General features: G+C 43.3%; 1 protein-coding gene across 1 annotated transcript in view; it reads left to right on the top strand.

The window, feature by feature from the left end:
* The first annotated feature begins 9894 nt into the window (after positions 1–9894).
* The window catches only part of IPPK (inositol-pentakisphosphate 2-kinase), a 102678-nt gene continuing 89226 nt past the window's right edge, over positions 9895–23346 (top strand). The window contains exon 1 of the mRNA XM_054033769.1: positions 9895–10083. Coding sequence (XP_053889744.1) covers positions 10003–10083 — 81 coding nt within the window. The 5' untranslated portion in view covers positions 9895–10002. The remainder of the gene's footprint in view (positions 10084–23346) is intronic.

Below are 23346 nucleotides of genomic sequence, written 5' to 3'. Positions count from 1 at the left end.
CGGCCCGCGAGTTTTGAGTTTTGGCCCCCTGTGCAATTGAGTTTGACACCCCTGCACTAGCGCCATGGTAAACCTGGTACTGCCTACCAGGACTTATTAAAGTGGGTAGCTGAAGTGGTCAGAGCCAACACACAGGTTACTGGACATTTGGTCATCAATGGGTCCCTCAAGAGTGCCTCTACCCCTTAACGAGGCAATCATGGACCGGTTAGAGCACTCTGGCACACCCCCGCTTCCTTCCCTTCTCCAGCCTAAAGAATGGAGTGCAAATACTTCGAACTAGCCAAAGGGTATGAATTTCTATTTTCACACCCTCATCCAGGATCTCTAGTGGCGGCAGTCGCCCAATGAGAGGGAACATCAAGGTCAAATGGGCCCCATGCCATAGGTAAAGGACCCCAAAGGCAGGATTTTTTTTGGCCAAAAAGCCTATTTGACGGGTGGGTTACAATTCTGAATAGCGAACCAGCAAGCTTTGCCAGGCTGCTATGTTTTAATATTCGGGAAGAGGTGCAAAAATTAAAGGACATGCTCCCTCAAGAGGCCAGATAGGAGTTCTCTTTGCTAGTTGAAGAAGGGAAGACAGTAGCCCAGGCCTCCCTGCAGGCAGCCTTGGATGCCATTGATGCCACTGATTCTATGGTCAGATCGATGGCTACGGCTGTTACCATGCGCAGAAGCTTGTGGTTACAGTCTTCAGGGTTTCCCCAGGAGGTGCAGCAAACCCTCCAGGATTTCCTATTTGAAGGGCCATCGCTCTTTTCAGAGCAAATAGATGCCAGAGTCTATGGACTTAAGGACTCTAAGGCAACCCTAAAATCTCTGAGTCTGTATATACCAGCAGTGTCCAGAAAACACTACAGGCCTGAACAGACTGGATGCTATTTCACACAGCCTGCCAGGCAGGACCAGCAGAGGAGGCAGAATAAAGGGTTTGGGCATAGACCCAATGGTCTCAAGAAGAGCTCTCTTTTCATATCGGTATCAGGGAACTCAGGGCGGTCCGCCTAGCCTGCTAAGCATTCCTGCTCCACATTACAGACCCAGTGGTTTTGGTTCTCATGGACAATACAACTGCCATGTACTACATCAACAGTCACAGCACAGCACTTTCTTCCCCCCCATATTTCAGGAGGCAATTTGGCTGTGGGAGTTCTGCATCACACACTCAGTTTATCTAGAAGCATCTTACCTGACGGGTACAATGTGCAGATCTTTCTCCACTCATCACAAGTGGTCTCTTCGACCAAACTTTGCAAGGGACATCTTCCAGTGTGGGAGTGTGGGGACTCCCCGATAGACCTGTTTGTGACAACAGAAAATGCAGTTATGTTCCCTGTGAGGCCACAGCCCCGGGTCTCTTATGGAAGCCTTCCTGTTAGCATGGAAAACTCACCTATATGATGCCTTTCCCCACATTCAATTGATACACAAGGTTCTGACGAAGATCAAGCAGGACCAAGCACAGGTCATCTTCATAGCCCCGGTGTGGCCCAGACAGCAATGGTTCAACACCCGATTAAGCCTTTTGGTAGAGACCTCAATCCAGCTTCTGCTACACTTGGACCTGGTTTCCTGAGACCACGTGGTCAGCTGCTCCACCCGAACCTCTGCTCTCTTCATCATCGGACAGCCAGGGACTGCCATGGCTGAATCCTGAAGAGCATGGAGCAGGTCAGTAAAATTCTATTAGACAGTTATAAATTCTCCATCAGAGCAACTTACCTGGTAAAGGGGAAGTGGTTCTCCACCTGGTCTTCCCAGCATAGTGTTCCACCTGCACAGTCTTCATTGCAACTTATTTTGGAGTACCTTCTGTTCTTGAAGCAGAAAGGTCTGGCCTTTTCTTCAATCAAGGTCCAACTGGCAGCCGTTTCAGCCTTCTATCCTAAGGTCGACTATAAGGTTGGTCTTTTTGCAAAAAATGGTAATCTGCTTTCTCAAAGGACTGGAGAGGGTGTACTCTCTCAGGTAAAGGAGCCAATCACTCCTTGGGACCTGAACCTCGTCCTGTTAAAGCTTACAGACCCACCCTTTGAACCGCTAGCAACCTGTTCATTGTTGTACCTCTCCTGGAAAGTGGCCTTATTAATGGCCATCACTTTGGCCAGGAAGATTTCGGAGATCTGAGCCCTCACATCAGAACCCCCATATACAATCTTCTTCAAAGATAAAGTACAGCTGTGCCCACATCCGAAGTTCCTTTCAAAAGTGGTCTCAAAATTGTACTGCATCCAAGCAATTTTTCTACCAGTATTCTATCCCTCATTGCATGCGAATAAGGAGGAACAGTGCCTACACTCTTTGGAAGTTAAACGGGCCCTGGCATTTTATATTCAAAGGAACAAACCGTTCCGCAGGCCAACTCAACTCATAGCGATAGCAGAGAGAATGAAGGGACTCCCCATCTCTGCCCAGATGATTTAGTCTTGGATTACCTCATGTATACGGGCATGATACAAACTTGCGGGAATCCCTCCTCCGGCTAACCTGACTGTTCATTCCACAAGATTTTAGGCCTCTTCCTAGCACAAGTTCCTATTCAAGACATCTGCAGGGCAGCAACCTGGTCCTCAGTGCACACATTCTCGGTGCACTTTGCCATTACCTAACAGGGCAGAGATGATGTCAATTTCGGCCGCACAGTCTTGCAGTCAGCTTTTACTTGAACTCTGAGCTCACCTCCTGTGCAACCTGCTTGTGAGTCACCAACATTGGAATGGACATGTGCAAGCACTCGAAGAAAAAACCCCAATAGTTACTAACCTTTCTGTAACTGTTGTTCTTTGAGATGAGTTGCACATGTCCATTCCAAGACCCTCCCTCTGTCTCCGTCCCCTCTTACGCTGCTCTACAGCCAAAATGCTTCTGAAATAAATGTAGTCAAACTTTACTAATTCTGGGTCACTGAGAACGAAAATGATGCTTAAAATTGTTGATTGGCTCTAGTTTTCAAGATATGCTATTGGGTCAGTATATACGACCCTTGACTTGGGAATGGCGGAGGATAAGTGAGTTATAAAGGGAAGGGATCTCAATTTAAACCAGAAATGACTAAAATACATCTTTGACTGGATCGATGAATAAATCTATGACTGGGTTTGGACAGTACTTGCTTTTTAGGCAAAACAATGAATGATGCAATCTGAAGCTGGTATTGCGTCATACATGATATGAATTGCATCATGTTAGTCCTAGAAGTCATGGATGATGCAATCATAATGAAGCTTACATCACTCTGCTGAACAAATTGCCCTATATCAGCTCTAGAAATCATACAGTGTCGTTCTCTCTTATTTGTGGTGTTTGATTTTGCAAAAGGACACATTTCTGTTTAGCCAAAGTGAGCAGACATGCCTTGTACTTGTGTGAACAGTGCAGATAACTTCTGCTATGTTTGTGGTGAAGTGACTTTTGCATCACAAAAGCGCAGTATAACCACTATGGTTAAGAAAGCCTATCACCTTTATTTTGGCTGCAAAATTGGAGATCAGGACAAGAGGTGGGCCCCACACATATGCTGCAACACTTGTGCAAGGAAAAGACGGCATGGAAAGCCTTCCAATTAGTGGCAATAAATTTTCTCGGAAACAACAAGGCAGACAACTACAGGTTGTTGGTGGAAAACCTCCTCAAGGCATACAAAAGCCTTGGTTGCAACATGTCACTAAATATACATTTTTTGCACTCTCATCTGGATTTTTTTCCACCGAACTGCAGAGCAGTGAGCGACGAGCACGGCGAACGAGTTCACCAAGACATTGCAACAATGGAGAAACGCTATCAGGGCAAATGGAGCCCATTAATGCTTGCAGACTATTGCTGGACAGTGACAAGAGATGCTCCATTTAATGAATACAAGAGACAAGCCAAGAAGTGCCGAGTAGACACTGAATAGGACTAAACTATGTACATAATAGTTTTTTGCCTTTTGTTTCATAATAAATTTTATTTATATAACCCTTTTGCTGATTTTTAAAGTGTTAATAAACAGGACAGATGAAATATTATCATGTAAAGCAACCAGAAACACATGAAAAGACCTAGGTTTACAATTTACGATTAAAACTCTACTATTTACACAATATACATAGACATAAAATGTAAAAACTTAAATATCTTAGAAACAGTAGCCAATCAGTTGTTTTAATTGTCATATTTGAATTCAGCACATCAAAATACATAATAAATAGCACATTTTATCTCTGAAGCAGATGACTTCTCAAAAATTGTAGACCAGTGTTATCAGAGGCAGTTGATAAGAACACAGGCACCGACTTTTCAAACTGCCGGGGGGTGCTCGACCCCTGACTCTGCCCCAGGCCCCGGCCCCCTTCACCCCTTCTCCCAAGGTCCCAACCCACCCTGCCTCTTCCTGCCCTGCCCCTTCCCGCTCAGTTCTGCCCCCTCACCCGAGCACGCTGCATCCCCACTCCTCCCCCTCCCTCCCAACCTCCCTGAACATGGCGAAACAGCTGTTTGCGGCGGGCAGGAGGCATGGGGACAGAAGGGGGAGGCGCTGATCCACGGAACCACCAGCAGGAGGGTGGTGCCAGGGGTGGTGGTGGGCAGGAGCTGATAGGGGGCTGCCCTGGAACACCCACGCAGACGGTGCCTATGGGTAAGAAGAAACTGAAGGTGCGCGGGGTCGGCAGAACTGTTTATGCCAGTGCTATGAGCGCATGGCACTAGAGGGTGCTGGTGCTGACCCACCGGATACCACTGAGGAAAAAAATTCCAGCAACTGTGTTTGGAATGTGGACACACCTAAGTTAGAGTGCGATACATCTTGAAGAACAACAGTTACAGAAAGGTTAGTAACCATTTCCCCCCACATGCTGGTTTTTCTTTAAGGTTTCAATTAAAGTATTAGCTGGGCCCAATACTGCTTATTTTGTATGATCTGACAAAATCACAATTTGAGGTGGTTAGGTTGTTTGGACTTTAATCAAGTATATGAAATTGTAAAAAAAAATTGTTGAATCAATAAAAGTAAATAAGTGAGGCAGTGGTGTCATCTCTATAGGGATAAGGAAGTAAGGGCTTTTAAGTTTTTGGTGACATAGAGGTTACAAAAGGATAATTTATTGTTTTGTGTTTTGTTGCCATAAAATAAATGATAAAACTACCAGATAATTTTCAATAAATATGATAATTCCATCTCTCAAAATTTGGAAACACAATACATTGGATTAAAAATAATTAGCAGAATAATACATGTTGTCCTAATTTCAATTTAGTATTCTCTATAAATTCTCAGACCCATTGATTTTAATCACAAATTTTTCACCCTGAACTTTTTAAAGAAATCAATGTCTGTAGAACAAAATTTTCTAGTTGATGGCAAAAGATCTATTGGGAGATACTTACTAGTTTTAATAAATAATTAAATATTAGTCTCTATTTTACATCATCCTTTTTATCTTTAGAGAGGGTGGAGATGTTAAGATATGCCTACATCCCCTTGCCCTCCTCACAAACACATGCAATGTTTGTAGATCCACTACAAAACAGAAATGTCTTTTGTTGCACTCAGAGCATGATATCATGACATTGGTTTTCAACCGTTAGAATACTGACTTCTTTCTCACTCCAGGAAATGATTCACACCCCAATATCAATATGTGAGTTTAGCAAGAGGTCTGTGGCTGAAATTTTACCTCAGTAAATAAAATACTTTTTAACTTACTTCACTAAAATGTATTTACAGTTCAGCAAGGTTCCTGATAAATAGGGGTTAGTTGTGTAGCTCATTGTGCATCATACCATCTAGTTTTGACACTGCTAGGGTATGAATAGGAAAATTATATGACCAAGAGTCTGATTCAAAGCCCATTGAAGTCAGTGGAGAAACTCCCATGAATTTCAGTGGGATTTAGACTAGGCTCCAGGCGAGGATTAAGGCAGGATCAATGGGATCTTTGTCCCACTCTTTCAGGAGGGTGGAATGAGGCATTGAGTTAGTAAGAAGCAGAAAGAATAGCACAAACCTGGATAGCCACCTACTGTAGTCACAGGACTCAAGGAGGAGGAGATTCAGCTTATGTCTATGGTTCTCTCCTTAATCCTTCATGTCATATCAAAATGAAACCTGTGGTGGCACCCCCTGGAAGCATGTGACTCAGACTTCTTCAGCATGGCTGGGACACACTGTTAACTCTGCAAGGGTACCCAACGTTTTAACTGGGAACCAAAGTTGGTAGCTAGGTCGATTGATGGAAGAATTCTACCATTGACTTAGCACTGTCTACACTGGGGCATAGGTCAGTTTAACTGTCTCTCAGGTGGTGTGAATTTTTCACACCTCTGAGTGACCTAGCAGGGTTGACCTAACTTTCTAGTGTAAACCAGTCCTTACATCTCTCTATGTGAGTTCAGTGTAAGCTTAAAAGTGTACAAAACTAAAAGTAGTTTTCATGGTGAAAATTTGTAAAGAAAATTATGGTGTAAAAGTAATGGGGAGCTATTAGTTTGCACAAGAACAGTCTCTACAAGTAGAATATTAGGAATACTATTTGGTTCTGTACTTTTTTCATGAAAACATATCAATGGACATGTGTAATTTCCCCCAAGTTTAGTTTATTTAGTAAATGAAGCATTACAGTTAATATGATTTTGTACTGAAAGTGAAACGTCTGTATACAAAGTTTTCCTGATAAAATTATGGTAGTGCCAGATGCCACTATTTATAATTTTACATATTCATAAACAATTAACCAATATAGAAAAATAAAGAAAATTTGGATAAAAGGAAAGCATAAATGAGGCAGAAATATAATTTAAACTTCCTATTCATAAGAAAGATATAGCACAGTATTATTGTTTTATAAAAAAAAGAACACTTCTTCTTTTCAATGTTTCAGCGTAGGCGGTTTTGCTTAATAACAAAATCCTATCTTTTTGTCGGTGCATATATTTTGACTAAATAAGGAGAGAAGCATAAGCCATTTTAACCACAATTCATTTGCACAGTTAAAGTAAAATGGTGTTATAAAAAAATGAACCAGTCACACATATATATCTAACCCAAGATGTATAACAAGGGATTGGTGTCTCTTGTGGCAGAATTATACATGTTTTATTTTCAGCCTTCCAGGTGCAGCTTCTCTTTTCATTCACATAGAAAGTTTTGCTTTTTTATGAGACTGTTTAAAAGCCAAACTTAGAAACTATACAAATCATACAAATGTTCATTTATGCAAATAAGAATTTGTAGGCTTATGTCTGCTTATGTGTCATCTTAACTGCCTTAATACCTTGAGTAGAGGGAAGAATTCTCGACAACAGAAAGGCAAAACTTCATAGACTACTTAATAAGAATGAAAAAAGCACAAAGAAAAGTACTGGATTCTTTAAAGGGCCAAATTCAAAGGGACAAAACTTCTATTTTGTTTTGTTGACTTCAGTGGAAGTTTTGATTGAGTAAGGAGTTAAGGATTTTACCCTGTATTTTCAAATAACAGTACTTTGTTTTGACTTTACTACATATGACAGGGGTGGCCAAACCGCGTCTCTTTTTCAGTTAAAGTGTGGTTTGTGGCGCTCCCTATGCCTCCACTCGGTTCTCCACCTACCAGACTGGGATGAAGGGAGCTCAGGGCTTCTGCCCTGAGGCAGACTGGTGGGACTAGGTGCTTCTGCCCTGCGGGGAAGGGTCTCTTAGGGATCCAGCCCTGCGGGGCGTGCGTGCCGGGGCTCAGAGCTTCATTGGGAGTGGTGCTGAAGCCCTGAGACCTGGCAGGCACTCCTGGCTCTTGAATTTCTGAAGATTATTGCATGCAGCTAGGAGAGTCAGCAAGTTTGGCCACCCCTGGCATAGTATATACTTGAGTGTAAATACATGAAATGTGTTGGCATAATATCAGACATCAGGATTTGTTAGACAGTTTGTCCTTTGAGAAATTGCATTAAATCAAAGGGAAAACAAGAAAAAATGTATTTTAAGGTGTTTGTATTGTAAAGCACTTCAAAAGCCTCACAACACCTCTGTAAGGTAGGTGATTACTCATTTAAAGATGAGTATCCTGAAGCATAGAGTTTACATGTCTTTCACACAGTGAAGAAGGGGAAACAAGAGGTTGTGGCTCCCTGACATCTGCTGTAACCATGAGGAAATAATTTATGCAAAGAACAACTCCAGTTATCTCCAATGTCTGTCTTAGAGGACATGTAGATAATCAGAGTATGTGATAGATATAGTTTGACCTCTGTAAACATTTTGTATTCAGAGAATATAAACAAATTTTGTATAAATTAAAATTCAAATACTGGGAATTTATCTGTTCCCCTCGTCTCAGCAGTATAAGGGTGTGTGACTTCTAGTATTTGTATTCCCAGCAGCAATAACAAATTTGCACTAATCACTCACTGTTTGTGGAGGGTGGAACTACCATTAAAACAGCAGCTTTGTTCTTTTTTGATCTTGTGGTTATAGCTCTAATATATGGAAAAAAATCAAACACAAAGAGATACCATGCTACTCCTAAAATATTTGAGTTTCTCGTAGTGTTGTGTGTAACACGGGCCCCCTGGCTGGCTCTCCAGGGGTGAAAACATGAATATGGACAGACTCCTTGTCAAACACAAACAGTATCAGCGAGAAATCTGCTGGACCAGTAATAAAGTGAGCTTCCTGTATAGGACATTCAGTTCCTCTTGAAAAGTGATTTGTGAAAAAATCAGCTCTCTTTTTCAAAAAAACATATATTTTTTGGCCCTTATGGTTGTGGAGAAAAACTTGAAAATATGGCTACAGTGCACTCTGAAGGCTCAAAAAGCAGAAGGCAAATAAAAAGAACCCCCAAAATATTTTTTTAAAATATGATTTTAAAGCCAACCATAGTTTTTTAAGATCCTGACTTGTGATTACTTTTTTTAAAAAAGATTTGTAAGTGGTAATACTAAAAAGCTTCCCCCTGACAGAGCTGCTGCTCCTGTTTCACCACAGTAGGAATGAGGACAGCTCACACGCTATGAGTAGCTTTTTCTACATTGTGCTTCAGGGTTGTAGATTTAACAGATTTAAAATTTTTATTAAAGTTAATGTTTAAAATGAAATATACACGAGTTAAGAGGCAAGGTACTGTACATCTGGGGTCAGGCTTGGGTTATAGGGGGTTACAGGTATCGTTTGCTATTACACAGCCGTAGTCCTTGCTCCAATTAAGCACAGTCAAGGGGAGTTCTTTGTGACTCATTAAAGAACGGAAGTGCAGAGGGGCTCACTTCGAAGCTTATGCAAAATGTGTCCATCCCTTTACACTGTGATTCAGAGGAGGTCACACTGGGGGGTGCGGGGTAGCCCGCACGATGTGCCCCTCCTAGATCTGTGTGACGAGCTGCCAGTGGCCGCATGCTAGAGGGTGCTCCATACCCTTGAGAATATGCCCTCCCATGGGCTGATCCCCTCCTTCCCACGTCACCCAGGAAGTGCCCATTCTGCTCGGACGGTCCGAGCTGGGGGGTGACTGTGCTAAGGCGTTCCCCAGAGCCCAACGCTCCCATTTCATTTACCCCCCCCTCCGCCCCCGGCTCACTTGCCCATGCTCATGTTCTGAACCCGACCCCCAGACTCACGAGAGATGACAATACAAGCCCGCCTCTGCCCCTACTAAAGATGGCGGACAAACTAGATCAGCCCTATATCGAATCCGTGAAAGTGGAAAGACTTCGTCCCACTGGCCCAGCTTTTGCCCTAATCAAAGATGGCGTCTCGAGGCGCTGACCAAACCCAAGATGGCTGCCGACTGCCAACCAATCACGAGCCTCTGGGCTGCCGGCTCAGGCTAAGGTTGTGTGAGCTCCGGCCACCCCTTAACCTCGCCGGCGGAGGGCGGGACTTCCTGTGGGAACCGGGCTGCCTGCGGGGGGTGTGGGAGAGCGTGAACACCAGATGGTTGATTCGTGAGCATTCGCTCAGAAGAACCACGGGGCCGGCGGGAGGGGGACGGAGACCTGCCCGTCGCCCGACGGGGACCGAGCGGGGGGCAGCCCGGGCGGGGGATGGACGCAGAGAAGATGGATGAGAATGAATGGAAATACCACGGGGAAGGGAACAAGAGCCTCGTCGTCTCCCACAGCCAGGTACGGGGAGCCGGAACCCCTCCCCCGCTCGGGGGGGCCTGGCCCCGGCTCGGGTGCTGCGCGGGGCTGGTAACGGCTGTCGGGGGTGGCAGCTTGGGCCGCTTCCCTGTCGCTGTTGCGCAAGAGCTGCTCCGAGCCCCTCCGACACGCCAGGGGTCGGAGGGCGCAGGTCAGAGGCCATGGCCCCCACTACTTAAAGGGATTACTGCTCGGAGGGCAGGGAAGCCGGGGGTGGGCCGTGGGGAGCAGCAAAGCTTGTGTGTGTGTGGGAAATGTCCCCCTTTGAGAGGGGTGGGGGATGGGAGGGAAGTAAAGTCCTAGATAAATTACTCTCCGCACCTTCACCTGTAGAGGGGCAGCAAGAGGTGGGGGCTTCAGGGAATTTTACCCCTTTTTGTAGTGGCAGGCGGAGGTTTGTGTGGAAGGGGTGGCGCTACAGGGAAATTGCATCCCCTCCCAATACACTCATCTGAGAAGGGGAGCTGTGGGATGAAATCCTAGGACAAGTCTCCCTTGCTGCCTCTCTTTCTCCCACAGATGTAGGGAACTAGGATTACTTTTGAAAAATGATTTATTCCTTTGTTCTTATTCTTGCCTTTAAAATATTCCAAGTTTTTCCACACACAACACCCGCCCCCTCCCCCCCCCCCCAGGTGGAGGGAGGGAGACTTTGCCTGGTGCTTTTTCTCATTTCCTGTACAGGTAGTTTTCCGTTCTAATCATGTATCTAGGATCCTATCTCCTGGTTTTCTTCCCCCGGGTGGGGTGTGGCATGGAGTGGAAGGAACTCTGCCACAACTGTGGAAGGAGCTAGCACAGATTGTTTACCTGGCATTTAAACCTGCTGCCTTCCTTAAAGTCTGCACCTCCTTTTAAGGGGGAAAAGGACCTGATGAGTAGTCATTTACTATGTTTTTGGAGGGGAGATGTGGGGGAAAGCACCACCTTTACACTGTGGGGGAGGGAGGGAGGGAGAAGGAATAAAGATGTGGAAAAACATTTTAAGGGGTGACAGAGGAGCACTAGTAATATCTCCCTCCCCCTCCTGCTCCCCTTCCGCACTAGGGAGAATTGAATTTGTGGCTAAGGCAATGGACTGGGATTAAGGAGATTTGGGTCCTGCTTTTGGCTCTGTCATCGACTTCCTCTGTGAATACAAGCATGTCATTTAATCTCTGTGCCTCCGTTTTCCATCTGTAAAAAGGGAATAAATCCATACCTCGTGGAATTGTGAGAATAAATTCATTAACCTTATATGCTCAGACACTGGCAATGAACACCATAGAAAAGTTTATAAATACCTGTGTGTATTCTGTACTGGATTAAAAGGGTGTGCAGTCATTTTACTGCTGCCAGGATATTATTACTCTTCTTCACTGCTCTTTTGCTGTGCATTTTCATTTATTACTATTATTAGGCATCAGAACTTTTAAGACATGTATACATGCTTTTAAGACAAGTATATTAGTGGTTCTGGCAAGGTTTATGTAGCTAGCACAAACAGCATCAAGCCAATGAATCTTGCTTCTTATAGGTTTGTGTGTCACTTATGAACTATTTTAATTTAAAAAAGTTAGAACATATAAAGTACTGTTTAAATACTAGTTTAGTTTTGTTGTTGATCGTTAGTTGTCATTCTAATGGTTTGTCAGTCAGCCTAGGTGTGTGCTAATGGAACAGTTGCATACGCAGAGTAGTGACTAAAGTTTTCAGCTCAAGCATGTGTCACACTTTCTTGTATCTCAATTGTCCAACAGTTGTATCTATGCTTAAATGCGGTTCTTGCTTTGCAGTGGGTGATACATGAATTAACCTAACTTGAGGCTGAAATGCTGCTAAAAAGTCCTTGTCTCTTAAACTTTTTAAACCTGAATGTTAGCATATGAGACATCTGTCTTGGAATCATTGTTTGGTTGCCCTAGAATACTTGACACATCACTCATTCATAAGCAAGATTGCTTCCACTGGTGTGTGCATAATTGCACCTATGTTTGGATAATTGCACCTATGTTTGGATTAGACTTGCTTAAGACAAGCCTAATCACACTATGGTTTTTTCCTGTGCAGTACCAGTGTGGGTAGGAATTGCAGGTATAGAAGGCCCTTCAGTGTGACTAGTCCCTTTATTACTATCTCACATTTCACCAATCACTCTTTAGGTAGTCCGTCTAGTATTTTTCCCAGGTGGTCTTTTGAAATCTCCCATAAGTTCCAAGCACTGTGCTGTGAACTGTGGAATACGTACCTAGAAGGCAATGCAGCTGCGACTACGCGGTGCAACACAAATGTGGATGTCGAGAAACATTTCATGAGAAAGAGCAGAGTTAATGTGGGTACCTTGCACCATTGATATCCACACTGGTGCTATCCCATCAGTTCACTTGTCCTGTGGTTCGGTGCTTTAGAGGGCCTTAGCAAACTTGTTTTTCTACCTCACTCCCCGGACTGAGCCAGGAGAATGAGACTTGCAAGCAATTGCTGTAATAAAGGTTTTCTGCATTGGAGAATGGTCTCCTTTTTGTGAGCCATGGATTTCTATTAAAGGGGGTGGTGTCTCCCTTGTCAGAAGGGACCTGCACATCTTTTGTATAGATTTGCATTTTTAACCAGTGTTTACCAGCAGAGATTCCTACACTAAAACTTGAGATTGCCTAACTTAGAAAATTGCTCTCTTCTTTAGAAATTCTGTATTTCAAACAGGGCTTGAAATAATGAGTTTTATATTTCTGCTATAAAAAGAGAGCTTATGAATTCCCTTTCTTTCCCTCAGTATATAATGTAGTATGTATGCTTTTCCTTCGATTTATTGGAACTGATAACTTCTGTTCATGTTTTTTGTGTGCATAGGTATACTCTGGTAACCTAATGTTTCATTTAAAATATAATTGTAAACAATTGGTTTGTGTTTCAAGGCACATGATGATTTAGAGTGGTCCAGAAAAAGAGGGATTTCTCTTACTAGCATGTTTTTGTGGGGGCTTAATAGACCAAAGGAGTAATTATTTTGGGAATCTGGGAGAAACAGGATTTTTAAGTCCTGACATGCTTTGATCAGTGTGTCTTTGATACCACAATGATAGATGTATAGTATGCAGAAAAAATACTTTGCCTTCAGTGTGGGGAAATCTTTTTTGTTTTGTTTTTGTTCTATGCTTATCTCGAAATCTCTTTCACTTCAGTGGAAAATATGCTTATGCTTTCTGGGGGTCTTGTTTGAGTTACATGTAAAGATTGTCATGCAACTACTTTTTCTATGTGAAATATATAATACGGTCATCAATAGCTTTTATTATTTTAGCAATTAAAATGTCTTTGCTGAGAGAACTGGACTGTTTGTCACTTTCATAAAAAATCTATACTCACTGGGACTGTCATTGTTGCTACTGGAGGTTGTGCTACCCTCAGGATCATATATTTAGAGTAGTGGGCTTTTTGCTGTATCTTTGGGCTAGTCTACGCTGGCAACACTAAACCACATGCCTTGTGTGGTCACGGTGTAGCGCTGGGAGACAACTCGCCTAGCGCTCTAAAAAACCACCTCCAGGAGGGGTGTAACTACCAGAACTGGGGGCGTGGCTCCCAGCGCTTGTGCACTGTCTACACTGGCACTTTACAGCGCTGAAACTCGGGGAGTGTTTTTTCACACCCCTAAGCCGGAAAGTTGCAGCGCTGTAAATTGCCAGTGTGGACAAGCCCTAAGTTAGCTAGACAGCTTAGTTTGATTTATGAATTAGATATAGCCTTTGCAGTTCAGTTTCCCATTTTTGGAGCACAGGGAATAATACTATTTACTAATTGCCATCTGACTGACAAACTCAATTTTGCAGATTTTTGAGGCATTTGGGACGTTAAATTGTGAGTGGCTAGGAAGAACCTAAATGTCCACATTTTGGCTCTCCATGCCAACACCATTGTTTCACTGTATAATGAATTTAACAGTGGGGTTTAATGCCTTTAAGACTACAGGTCTCAGCATACAATACTCCATCATGTTCAGAGCTAATTTTCAACGTGGAGCATTGTATGCTGGATCTTGTCTTTATGTGGCATCTGTGATTCCATTTTCATGAGAATTCGGAGCAGCCCTCTGGTTCATGTCAAGTCATTAATGAAGCCCTCAGATGGACAAATTCTGGTTATGTCTGAGTTAGAACACTCGTCACAAATGTAAAGGCATACAAAATAATAAAATAGCAGATGCTATTAGGCATTTTTCTGTTGGCTTGAAAATCCTGGGCGTTTTGAATATAATGTCAGCAGTAGAGGGGAATGCTAAGATTTAAGAGAAATAACAAATGTAATGCGATGCCTATGGCAGGTTGATGCTCGTGTTAGTTTTTCCTTCAGCCAATATTGATGCTTTACTAATATTAACATTCATGGTAATACTATTAATTGAAGTTACAGGGTTTTGTTTGTTTGGGAGGGGTTGTAATACAGTATATCATTAGTACTAATTTGAAAAATGGCATGCTAACATTTGATGCTAGCAGTAAGGGAAGAATGGGAGAATTAGCTCAGGTTGCATACATGCTATTCCAAAAGCGCTTTAGACCAGTGGTTCTCAATCTTTCCAGAATACTGTACCCCTTTCAGGAGTCTGATTTTTGTCTTGTGTACCCTAAGTTTCACCTCCATTTAAAAACTACTTACTTTCAAAAACACAGCACATTATTACAGGAAAAAATTGCTTATTTTCTCATTTTACCATATAATAAAATCAACTGGAGTATAAATATTGTCGTAACATTTCAGTGTATAGTATATAGAATGGTATAAACAAGTCACTGTCTATATGGCCTTTTAGTTTGACTGACTTCACTAGTGCTTTTTATGTAGCCTGTTGTAAAACTAGGCAAATATCTAGATGAGTTGATGTACCTCCTGGAAGAACTCTGCGTACTCCCAGAGTACGTGTATTCCTGAGAACCACTGCTTTAGAGGAGAAAATACCACTGGTGGGTATGATAACCATTTCCTAAAGACTTCTGTTCTGAACCTGTTAGTTTGTTACAAGACTTGCACAAAAACTAGTAACATTATATGTTCTGGAGAAATTGTGTACTGTGGACAGGTATTTGAAAAGTCCCCTTTGCGGGTGAAAAACTTTGGTATCTGGCTACGCTATGATTCTCATAGTGGAACCCACAACATGTAGAGGGACTTGACAACTGCTGGTGCTGTTACACAGTGCTACCGTGATACGGGTACCTGCCATCGTGCCCGTGCTCACTCTATTCAGATCATGAAGGTTGGGGAGATTGCTGCTAGCAAGTGCCGTAGACCTGCAATCAAGCAATTCCATGATTCGAAAATCAAGTTCCCTCTGCCACACAGAGTTCTGCGTCGTCAGCACAAACCACGTTTCACCACCAAGAGACCAAATACATTCTTCTAAATGCAAGAACATTCTGTTTGCTCTGTGTTACAATAAAATTCTTATTGGGGGGAAAAACAAAACAAAAACCCAAAACATTATGACTAAAGTCTAAATAACTGATTACTCTGATGCTCAATGAAGAAGCTTCCATGATTTCAAACCAAAATAAGTCTTCATATGTAAACTGTTAAAAACATTTATAGACTTAGCATTTCAACAGCTAATGGTACCAGGACACTTCATATTATTTCATTATCAATACCTCTGAAAAATCTTAAGTTGGTGTGCTTTGTAGCTTGCTGAAACTTGTTTTCTAAACGGTTAAGGTGAAGTTATAAATGTATAGTATTGTTGCCTACAGGTTAACAGCAGGTTGAATAACTCAATACATATTAACATCTCTTTTTTGAGAGACTACTATGAAATAACTGATTTGTCAGTTACAGCTATGTTTATTCTTTTGAGTGGAGTGTGATATAGATTCTACCTTCAGAAGAATAATTTGTTTCCTCTGTGTGCCTTTTAAGATCTTTAATTTACCATGTTATAAGACATAACCCAGGAAGATTTTCCAACCCTATCCTGTTCATCCTTGTGCAGAATTGTCCTATTTATTAATATCTTGAATTTTGTTGTTTCCTTATCGGCTTATGGTCTCATATTTCTTCTGGTTGCTGTTTTTGTTTTTTAGTGCATTACAGCCCTTTGCATTGAGTGTATTTGAGAAAGGAACTAGATCTTAGGGGTGCCATGCTACAAGGCTATTTTTTTGCATTGCCGGTTGGCTATTTAATCAAATGTGCAGTGAATGCTGTCAATATCTCCTTTTCTTTTTGGGGAGAGGAGGTCTATCTGTTTTTATACATTTTTTTTGAAAGAACAACAAAATAAAGCTCTTGCTTCATGGAAGTTTGGAATTTTCAAAGATGAGTGAAAGACTGAGATTTCTTATGAAAGGAAAAACATAAAGTGAACTCCAAATTTTTGATATAGTATACAGCTCATTTCATAAGTGAAATGACTTCCAAATCTTATGAATATTACTTTAGTATCAATACTTCAAAAAAATAGCACCAAAAATGCACAGATAGTATAATTCATGTCAGACTGCAAGTTGAGCATCCTTTTCCTTGCTGAAGGAGCTGTGCGAAGTAATCTCAGGCTCCTGTGACTACATATGTACTAAGGCCTAGTCTGTACTACGTAGTTAGGCTGATGTGAGTTGCCTTGCTTCAACTGTGTGCATGTGTCTGCACTCAAATTTCACTGTGATGAAGTGCCCTGTTACAGTGATGCAATAAAACTACCCTCGCTGAGTAGCATAAAGTCACAGTCAACCTACTGAGGCCCACAGTGTGAGGGTAGATACTACATGGCATATGCTGACCCTAATAGTCTTCCAGCAGTTGTCCCGCAATGCCCCATTCTATGCAACAATGACCACTCTGGTCACAATTTTAAACGCATTGGTCAGGGGTCACAGAGACCAGAAGCTGCTCCCTCCCTCCCTCAGAACCTTCTGCGTGTTTTTGAAGTGCTTTTTTTCCTGATTGCCCACTTTGGGAAGCACACCTAGCAGCTCACCCTTGTTGTGTGCAACTGACCAGGCAGGCTGTATGGACTAGACCAGGGGTTGGCAACCTTTCAAAGAAGAGCCATTTTTTTGTTTGTCCTTGTCTTTGACCAAAATATTTCAAGAGCTGCATCACACGCAAAGCTACTTGTAGAGTTAGAATTTATCTACTACTAATAATTGAATATATTAAAATTATTACTACTCACCAATACTTTTAATGTGACTTCTGCCATTTGAATTTGAATATTAAACAGGAGGGGTTCCAGGCTGGTGCAGGGGATTGGGTGCAGGAGGGAGTGCAGAGTCTGGGAGGGAGTTTGGGTGCAGGTGGGCGTTCTGACCTGGGGCAGGGGGTTGGGCTGTGGGAGGGGGTGTGAGGTGCAGGCTCTGACCAGGAGGCACTTGCCAATGGGAGTTGCGGGGGGCGATGCTTACGGGTGCGGACAGTGTGTGGAGAGCTGCTGCCCCCCATCTCCAAGGGGTACACAGAGATGTGCCACCAGCCAATTGCTTCTGGGAGTGGTGTAGGGCCAGAGCCATTCTGTGCCACTGGCTAGAAGCTGCCTGTGGTAAGCACCTCCCGGCCAGAGCCTACACCTTGCACCGCCTCAAAAAATGGCTGCCTGCAAGGGGGCAGCCAAAGAGCCGCAGGTTGCCGACTCCTGCATTAGACGCACTCCTGCCTGGTCAGTTGGACAGTTGCCTAGGAAGTATTGGATCTTCTGGGCCTGTGGGGAGAAGAGGTTATGAGAGCACAGTCACAAACCAGCTGTAGAAAAGTGGACTTTTATGAGGAGATTGGATGGGGGATGCAGTATGGCGGGGATTAGCAGCAGTGGCATGTGAAAGCGAAGGAACTTCACCTGGGATACCACAAGGCCAGGGAGTACAACAGTAGATCTGGTGCTGAGCTGCAGACTGCCACTTCTACAAAGAACTGCATGCCATAGTTGGTGGAGTTTTTAAACTAAGGGCTGGGGGGAAAGCCAACAGGTGCGGAGGAGAACATGGTTTGGACATCCCTTAGGGGAGGATCTATTCATAGAGAATCTCCATGTCCTAGTGAGGACGAGAGGATAGAAAATGATAAAATACAGGCAGGGTCTGATCATAAACAGTCAAATAAAGAGTCCCATTCAGTTACATCATGTAATGGAAACAGCTAAAAGGAGACAAGTTTTTAAAGTGCTTATATACCAATGTTAGACGTCTAAATAATAAAATGGGTGAATTAGAGTGCCTCGTATTAAATGCCTATTGATATAGTAGGCATCACAGAAACTTGGTGGAATGAGGATAATCAATGGGATACAGTAATACCAGAGTACAAAATATATCGGAGGGACAAAACAGGTCATGCTGGTGGGAGAGTGGCATTATATGTGAAAGAAAGCGTAGAATCAAATGAAGTAAAAATCGTAAATGAATCAAACTGTATAGCATCCCTATGGAAAGAAATTCCATGCTCTAATAATAAGAATATAGTGGTAGGCATATATTACCAACCACTTGACCAGGATGGTGATAGTGAGTGTGAAATGCACAGGGAGATTAGAGAGGTTATTAAAATTAAAAAAAAATCAATAATAATAATGGGGAATTTCAATTACCACCATATTGACTGGGGTATGTGTCACCTCAGGATAGGATGCAGAGATAAAGTTTCTTGGAGCATCTGGTCCTGGAACCCACCAGAGGAGAGGCAATTCTTGATTTAGTCCTAAGTGGAGCACAGGATCTGGTCCAAGAGGTGAATATAGCTGGACCGCTTGGTAAGAGTGACCATAATATAATTAAATTTAATATTCCTGTGGCAGGAAAAACACCACAGCGGCCCAACACTGTAGCATTTAACTTCAGAAAGGGGAACTACACAAAAATGAGGTTAGTTAAATAGAAATTAAAGGGTACAGTGCCCAAAGTGAAATCTCTGCAAGCTGCGTGAAAGCTTTTTAAAGACACCATAATAGAGGCTCAACTTAAATGTAACCCCCAAATTAAAAAACATAGTAAGAGAACCAAAAAAGAGCCACCATATTTAAATAACAAGTAAAAGAGAGGCAAAAAGGCATCTGTTAAAAAGTAGAAGTTAAATCCTAGTGAGGGAAGATAGAAAGGAGCATAAACACTGGTAAATGAAGTGTAAAAGTACAATTAGGAAGGCAAAAAGAGAATTTGAGGAACAGTTAGCCAAAGACTCAATAGTAATTTTTTTTAAGTACATCAGAAGCAGGAATCCTGCTAAACAGGAAGTGGGGCCACTGGATGATGGAGGTGCTAAAAGAGCACTCAAGGACGATAAAACCATTGCGGACAAACTAAATGAATTCTTTGCATCAGTCTTCACACTGAGGATGTGCGGAGATTCCCAAACCTGAGCCATTCTTTTTAGGTGACAGATCTGAGGAACTGTCCCACATTGAGGTATCATTAAAGGAGGTTTTGGAACAAATTGATAAATTAAACAGCAGTAAGTCACTAGGACCAGATGGTATTCACCCTAGAGTTCTAAAGGAACTCAAATGTGAAACTGCAGAACTACTAACTGTAGTCTGTAACCTATCATTTAAATCAGCTTGTGTACCAGATGACTGGAGGATAGCTAATGTGGCACCAATTTTTTAAAAGGGCTCCAGAGGTGATCCCAGCAATTACAGGCCTGTAAGTCTGACTTCAGTACCGGGCAAAATGGTTGAAAATATAATAAAGAACAATATTGTTAGATGAACATAATTTGCTGAGGAAGAGTCAACATGGCTTTTGTAAAGGGAAATCATGCCTCCCCAATCTACTAGAATTCTTTGAGGGGGTCAACAAGCATGCAGACCAAGGGAATCTAGTGGATTTAGTGTACTTAGATTTTCAGAAAGCCTTTGACAAGGTTTTTCATCAAAGGCTCTTACGGAAAGTAAGCTGCCACGGGACAAGAGGGAAGGTGCTCTCATGATTGGTAACTGGTTAAAAGATATGAAACAAAGAGTAGATATAAATGGTCAGTTTTCAGAATGGAGAGAGGTAAATAGTTGTCCCCCAGGGGTCTGTTCTGGGACCATTCCTATTCAACATTTTCCAGATCATTTACGAATAAGGGGTAAACTGTGAGATGGCAAAATTTGCAGATGATACAAAATTACTAAACATAGTTAAGACCCAGGCAGACTGTGAAGAGCTACAAAAGGATCTCTCAAAACTGGGTGACTGGGCAACAAAATGGCAAATGAAGTTCAGTGTTGATAAATGCAAAGTAATGCACATTGGAAAACATAATCCCAACTATATATATAAAATGATGGGGTCTAAATTAGCTGTTACCACTCAAGAAAGATCTTGCAGTCATTGTGGATAGTTCGCTGAAAACATCCGCTCAATGTGCAGCGACAGTCAAAAAAGCGAACTGAATGTTGGGAATCATTAAGAAAGGGATAGATAATAAAATAGAAAATATCATATTGCCTCTATATAAATCCATGGTATGCCCACATCTTGAATACTGCATGCAGATGTGGTCATCCCATCTCGAAAAAGATGTATTGGAATTGGAAAAGGTTCAGAAAAGGGCAACAAAAATGATTAGGCGTATGGAACGGCTGCTATATAAGAGATTAATAAGACTGGGACTTTTCAGCTTGGAAAAGAGATGGCTCAGGGGAGATATGATTGAGGTCTAGAAAATCATGACTGGTGTAGAGAAAGTATATAAGGAAGTGTTGTTTACTACTTCTCATAACACAAGAACTAGAGGTCACCAAATGAAATTAATAGGCAGCAGGTTTAAAATGAACAAAAGGAAGTATTTCTTCACACAAGGCACAGTCAACCTGTGGAACTCCTTGCCAGAAGATGTGAAGGCCAAGACCATAATAGGGTTAAAAAAAAACCAACTAGATAAATTCATGGAGGGTAGGTCCATCAATAGCTATTAGCAGGATGGGCAGGAATGCTGTCCCTAGCCGCTGTTTGCCAGAAGCTGGGAATGAGCGACAGGGCATGGATCACTTGATTACCTGTTCTGTTCATTCCCATTGGGCACCTGGCACTGGCCACTGTCAGAAGACAGGATACTGGGCTAGATGGGTCTTACCCAGTAGGGCCATTCTTATGTTCTTATGTGGAGACATCACCAACACCTAACAGAACACTGTAGGTACCTTGAAGGAGTCCAAGACAGAGACCCTTGCTGTGAACAGCAAGGAGGGAAAAGGAGGAGGGGAGAGATGTAGTCGGGGATCTTCAGCCACGCCACAAGCCTGGACCTGTTCGAGACTTTGCCACAGTCTAGCCAGTTCCTCCAGGTAAGCGCGAATGACACTGATGAAGGCAAAGGAAACTCAGGTAAATGTGTGCATGCATTTTTTCTTATAGTGCTTAATTATAAAGATGGCACCTGGCCCATCCCCAAGCTAATAACACAAAGATACTGACTTGCCGTTTTTCGCTCATACAAGAAGAGGAACAGGTGCAACAAACATAGGTAGGGTTGGCATCCGCTTGTCAGACCCCTATTGGGTTATGTGGTAGGAGAGGGTTTTCAGGGCACTTTTTTTGGTACATAGGATGTCCCTTGTATCCTTCTGAGAGATCTCGATGAAACTTTAATGAAGATATTTTGCAATCTTTTCCTGAAGGTTTCTAGGGATGCCTGCTTTTTCTGCCATGGTCAGACAATTTCCCATGTCACTGTGCAGTGAATTTGGCTGGCACCATTGCAATAAACAGGCTAGTGGCATACTGGTCCAGGCAACTCGGGATGCCAGTAGCAGCTGTGTTTTCTGTGCTTTAGTGACCCTCAGGAGTGTGATCAGATAAAATCACTATTATCTATGGAAAATAGTGCCAATATGCAATGCCATTGCCCTATACTTGTACCCATGGAATAGGAACTGAGATCGTATAGGTTCATGCAAAAGAAAATTCTTACTCTGGCAAGTCATGGTCATACTGTGGCAGGGACAGCAGAGTAGTGCTGAGATTAGGTGCTCCAAAGCTGAAGTGTCAGTAAGCATTTCTTATTAAAAGTGTTTACGGCAGGGGTGGGCAAACTTTTTGGCCCAAGGGCCACTTCAGGGTTGCACAACTGTATGGAGGGTCGGGTAGGGAAGGCTGTGCCTCCCCAAACAGCCTGGCCCCCACCCTCTCCCACTTCCCACCCCCTGACTGCCCCCGTCAGAACTCCCAACCCATCCAACCTGCCCGTTCCTTGTCCCCTCCCCCCCCTGGAACCCACACTCCCTATCCAACCCTTCTGCTCCCTGTCCCCTGACTGCCCCGATCCCTATCCCCAGCCCCCTCCTGGGACTCCCAACCGCCCTCTGCTCCTCGTCCCCTGACCACCCCCTCTGGGGCCCCCCCGCCCCTAACTGCCCCTGGGGATCCCGCCCCCTGGGATCCCGCCCCCTGGGATCCCACCCCCTTATCCAACCCCCCCTGCTCCCTGGCTGCCCTCCCGACCCCTATCCACATCCCCGCCCCCTGACAAGCCCCTGGGACTCCCACTCCCAACCCTCCCTGTTCCCCATCCCCTGACCTCCCCCCAGAACCTCTGCCCCATCCAACTGCCCCCTCCTCCCTGACTGCCCCCCAGAACCCATGCTCCCAACCCCCCGCACCCTACCCCCTTACCAACAGCAGGAGCTCGCAGCCACGACACCTGGCTAGAGCCAGCTGCGCTCCCCACGCTGCCCAGTGGGAGCGGTGGGCCAGAGCGCAGCCCGCGCAGCGGTGTGGCTGTGTATGTGGGACAACGGGGGAGGGGCCGGGGACTAGGCTCCCCAGCCTGGAGCTCAGGGGCTGGGCAGGATGGTGCCGCCAGCCATAGTTTGCCCATGTCTGGTTTATGGGAATAAGAAAGGAAATTGTGAAATTATGGCTTATATCAACAATCTGTAATTTACTAACCCTCCCTTTTTTTGTCCTATGATTGCAGAGGTGTTAACTGGCCATTTCATCTTGAATGGTCTCCTTCAATATGTATGCAGTGCTGTAGCTGGGTTGGTCCCAGGATATTAGAGAGACAGGTCCTGAAGAAGAACTCTGTGTAAGCTTGAAATCTTGTCTCTCACCATCCGAGAAGTTAGTCCAATAAAAGATATGATCTTACCCACCTTGTCTCTTTTATGATGTGTTAAACTGGAACAGATTGTTTAGCATAAATAGTTATGTTTAGCTGTGACAGAGTATCTTTCCCAGACCTGAAAAGCTCTGTGTAGCTTGAAAGCTTGGCTCTTCCACCAGAGGTTGGTAGAAAAAAAGATATTGCCTCATCCACCTTGTTTCTCTAACCTAAAAATGTAGCAACATATGTATGTTT

The sequence above is a fragment of the Malaclemys terrapin genome, chromosome 7 (assembly GCF_027887155.1).
Source record: "Malaclemys terrapin pileata isolate rMalTer1 chromosome 7, rMalTer1.hap1, whole genome shotgun sequence".
Taxonomy (NCBI): Eukaryota; Metazoa; Chordata; order Testudines; family Emydidae; genus Malaclemys; species Malaclemys terrapin.
This window is presented reverse-complemented; position numbering and strand designations above follow the sequence as displayed.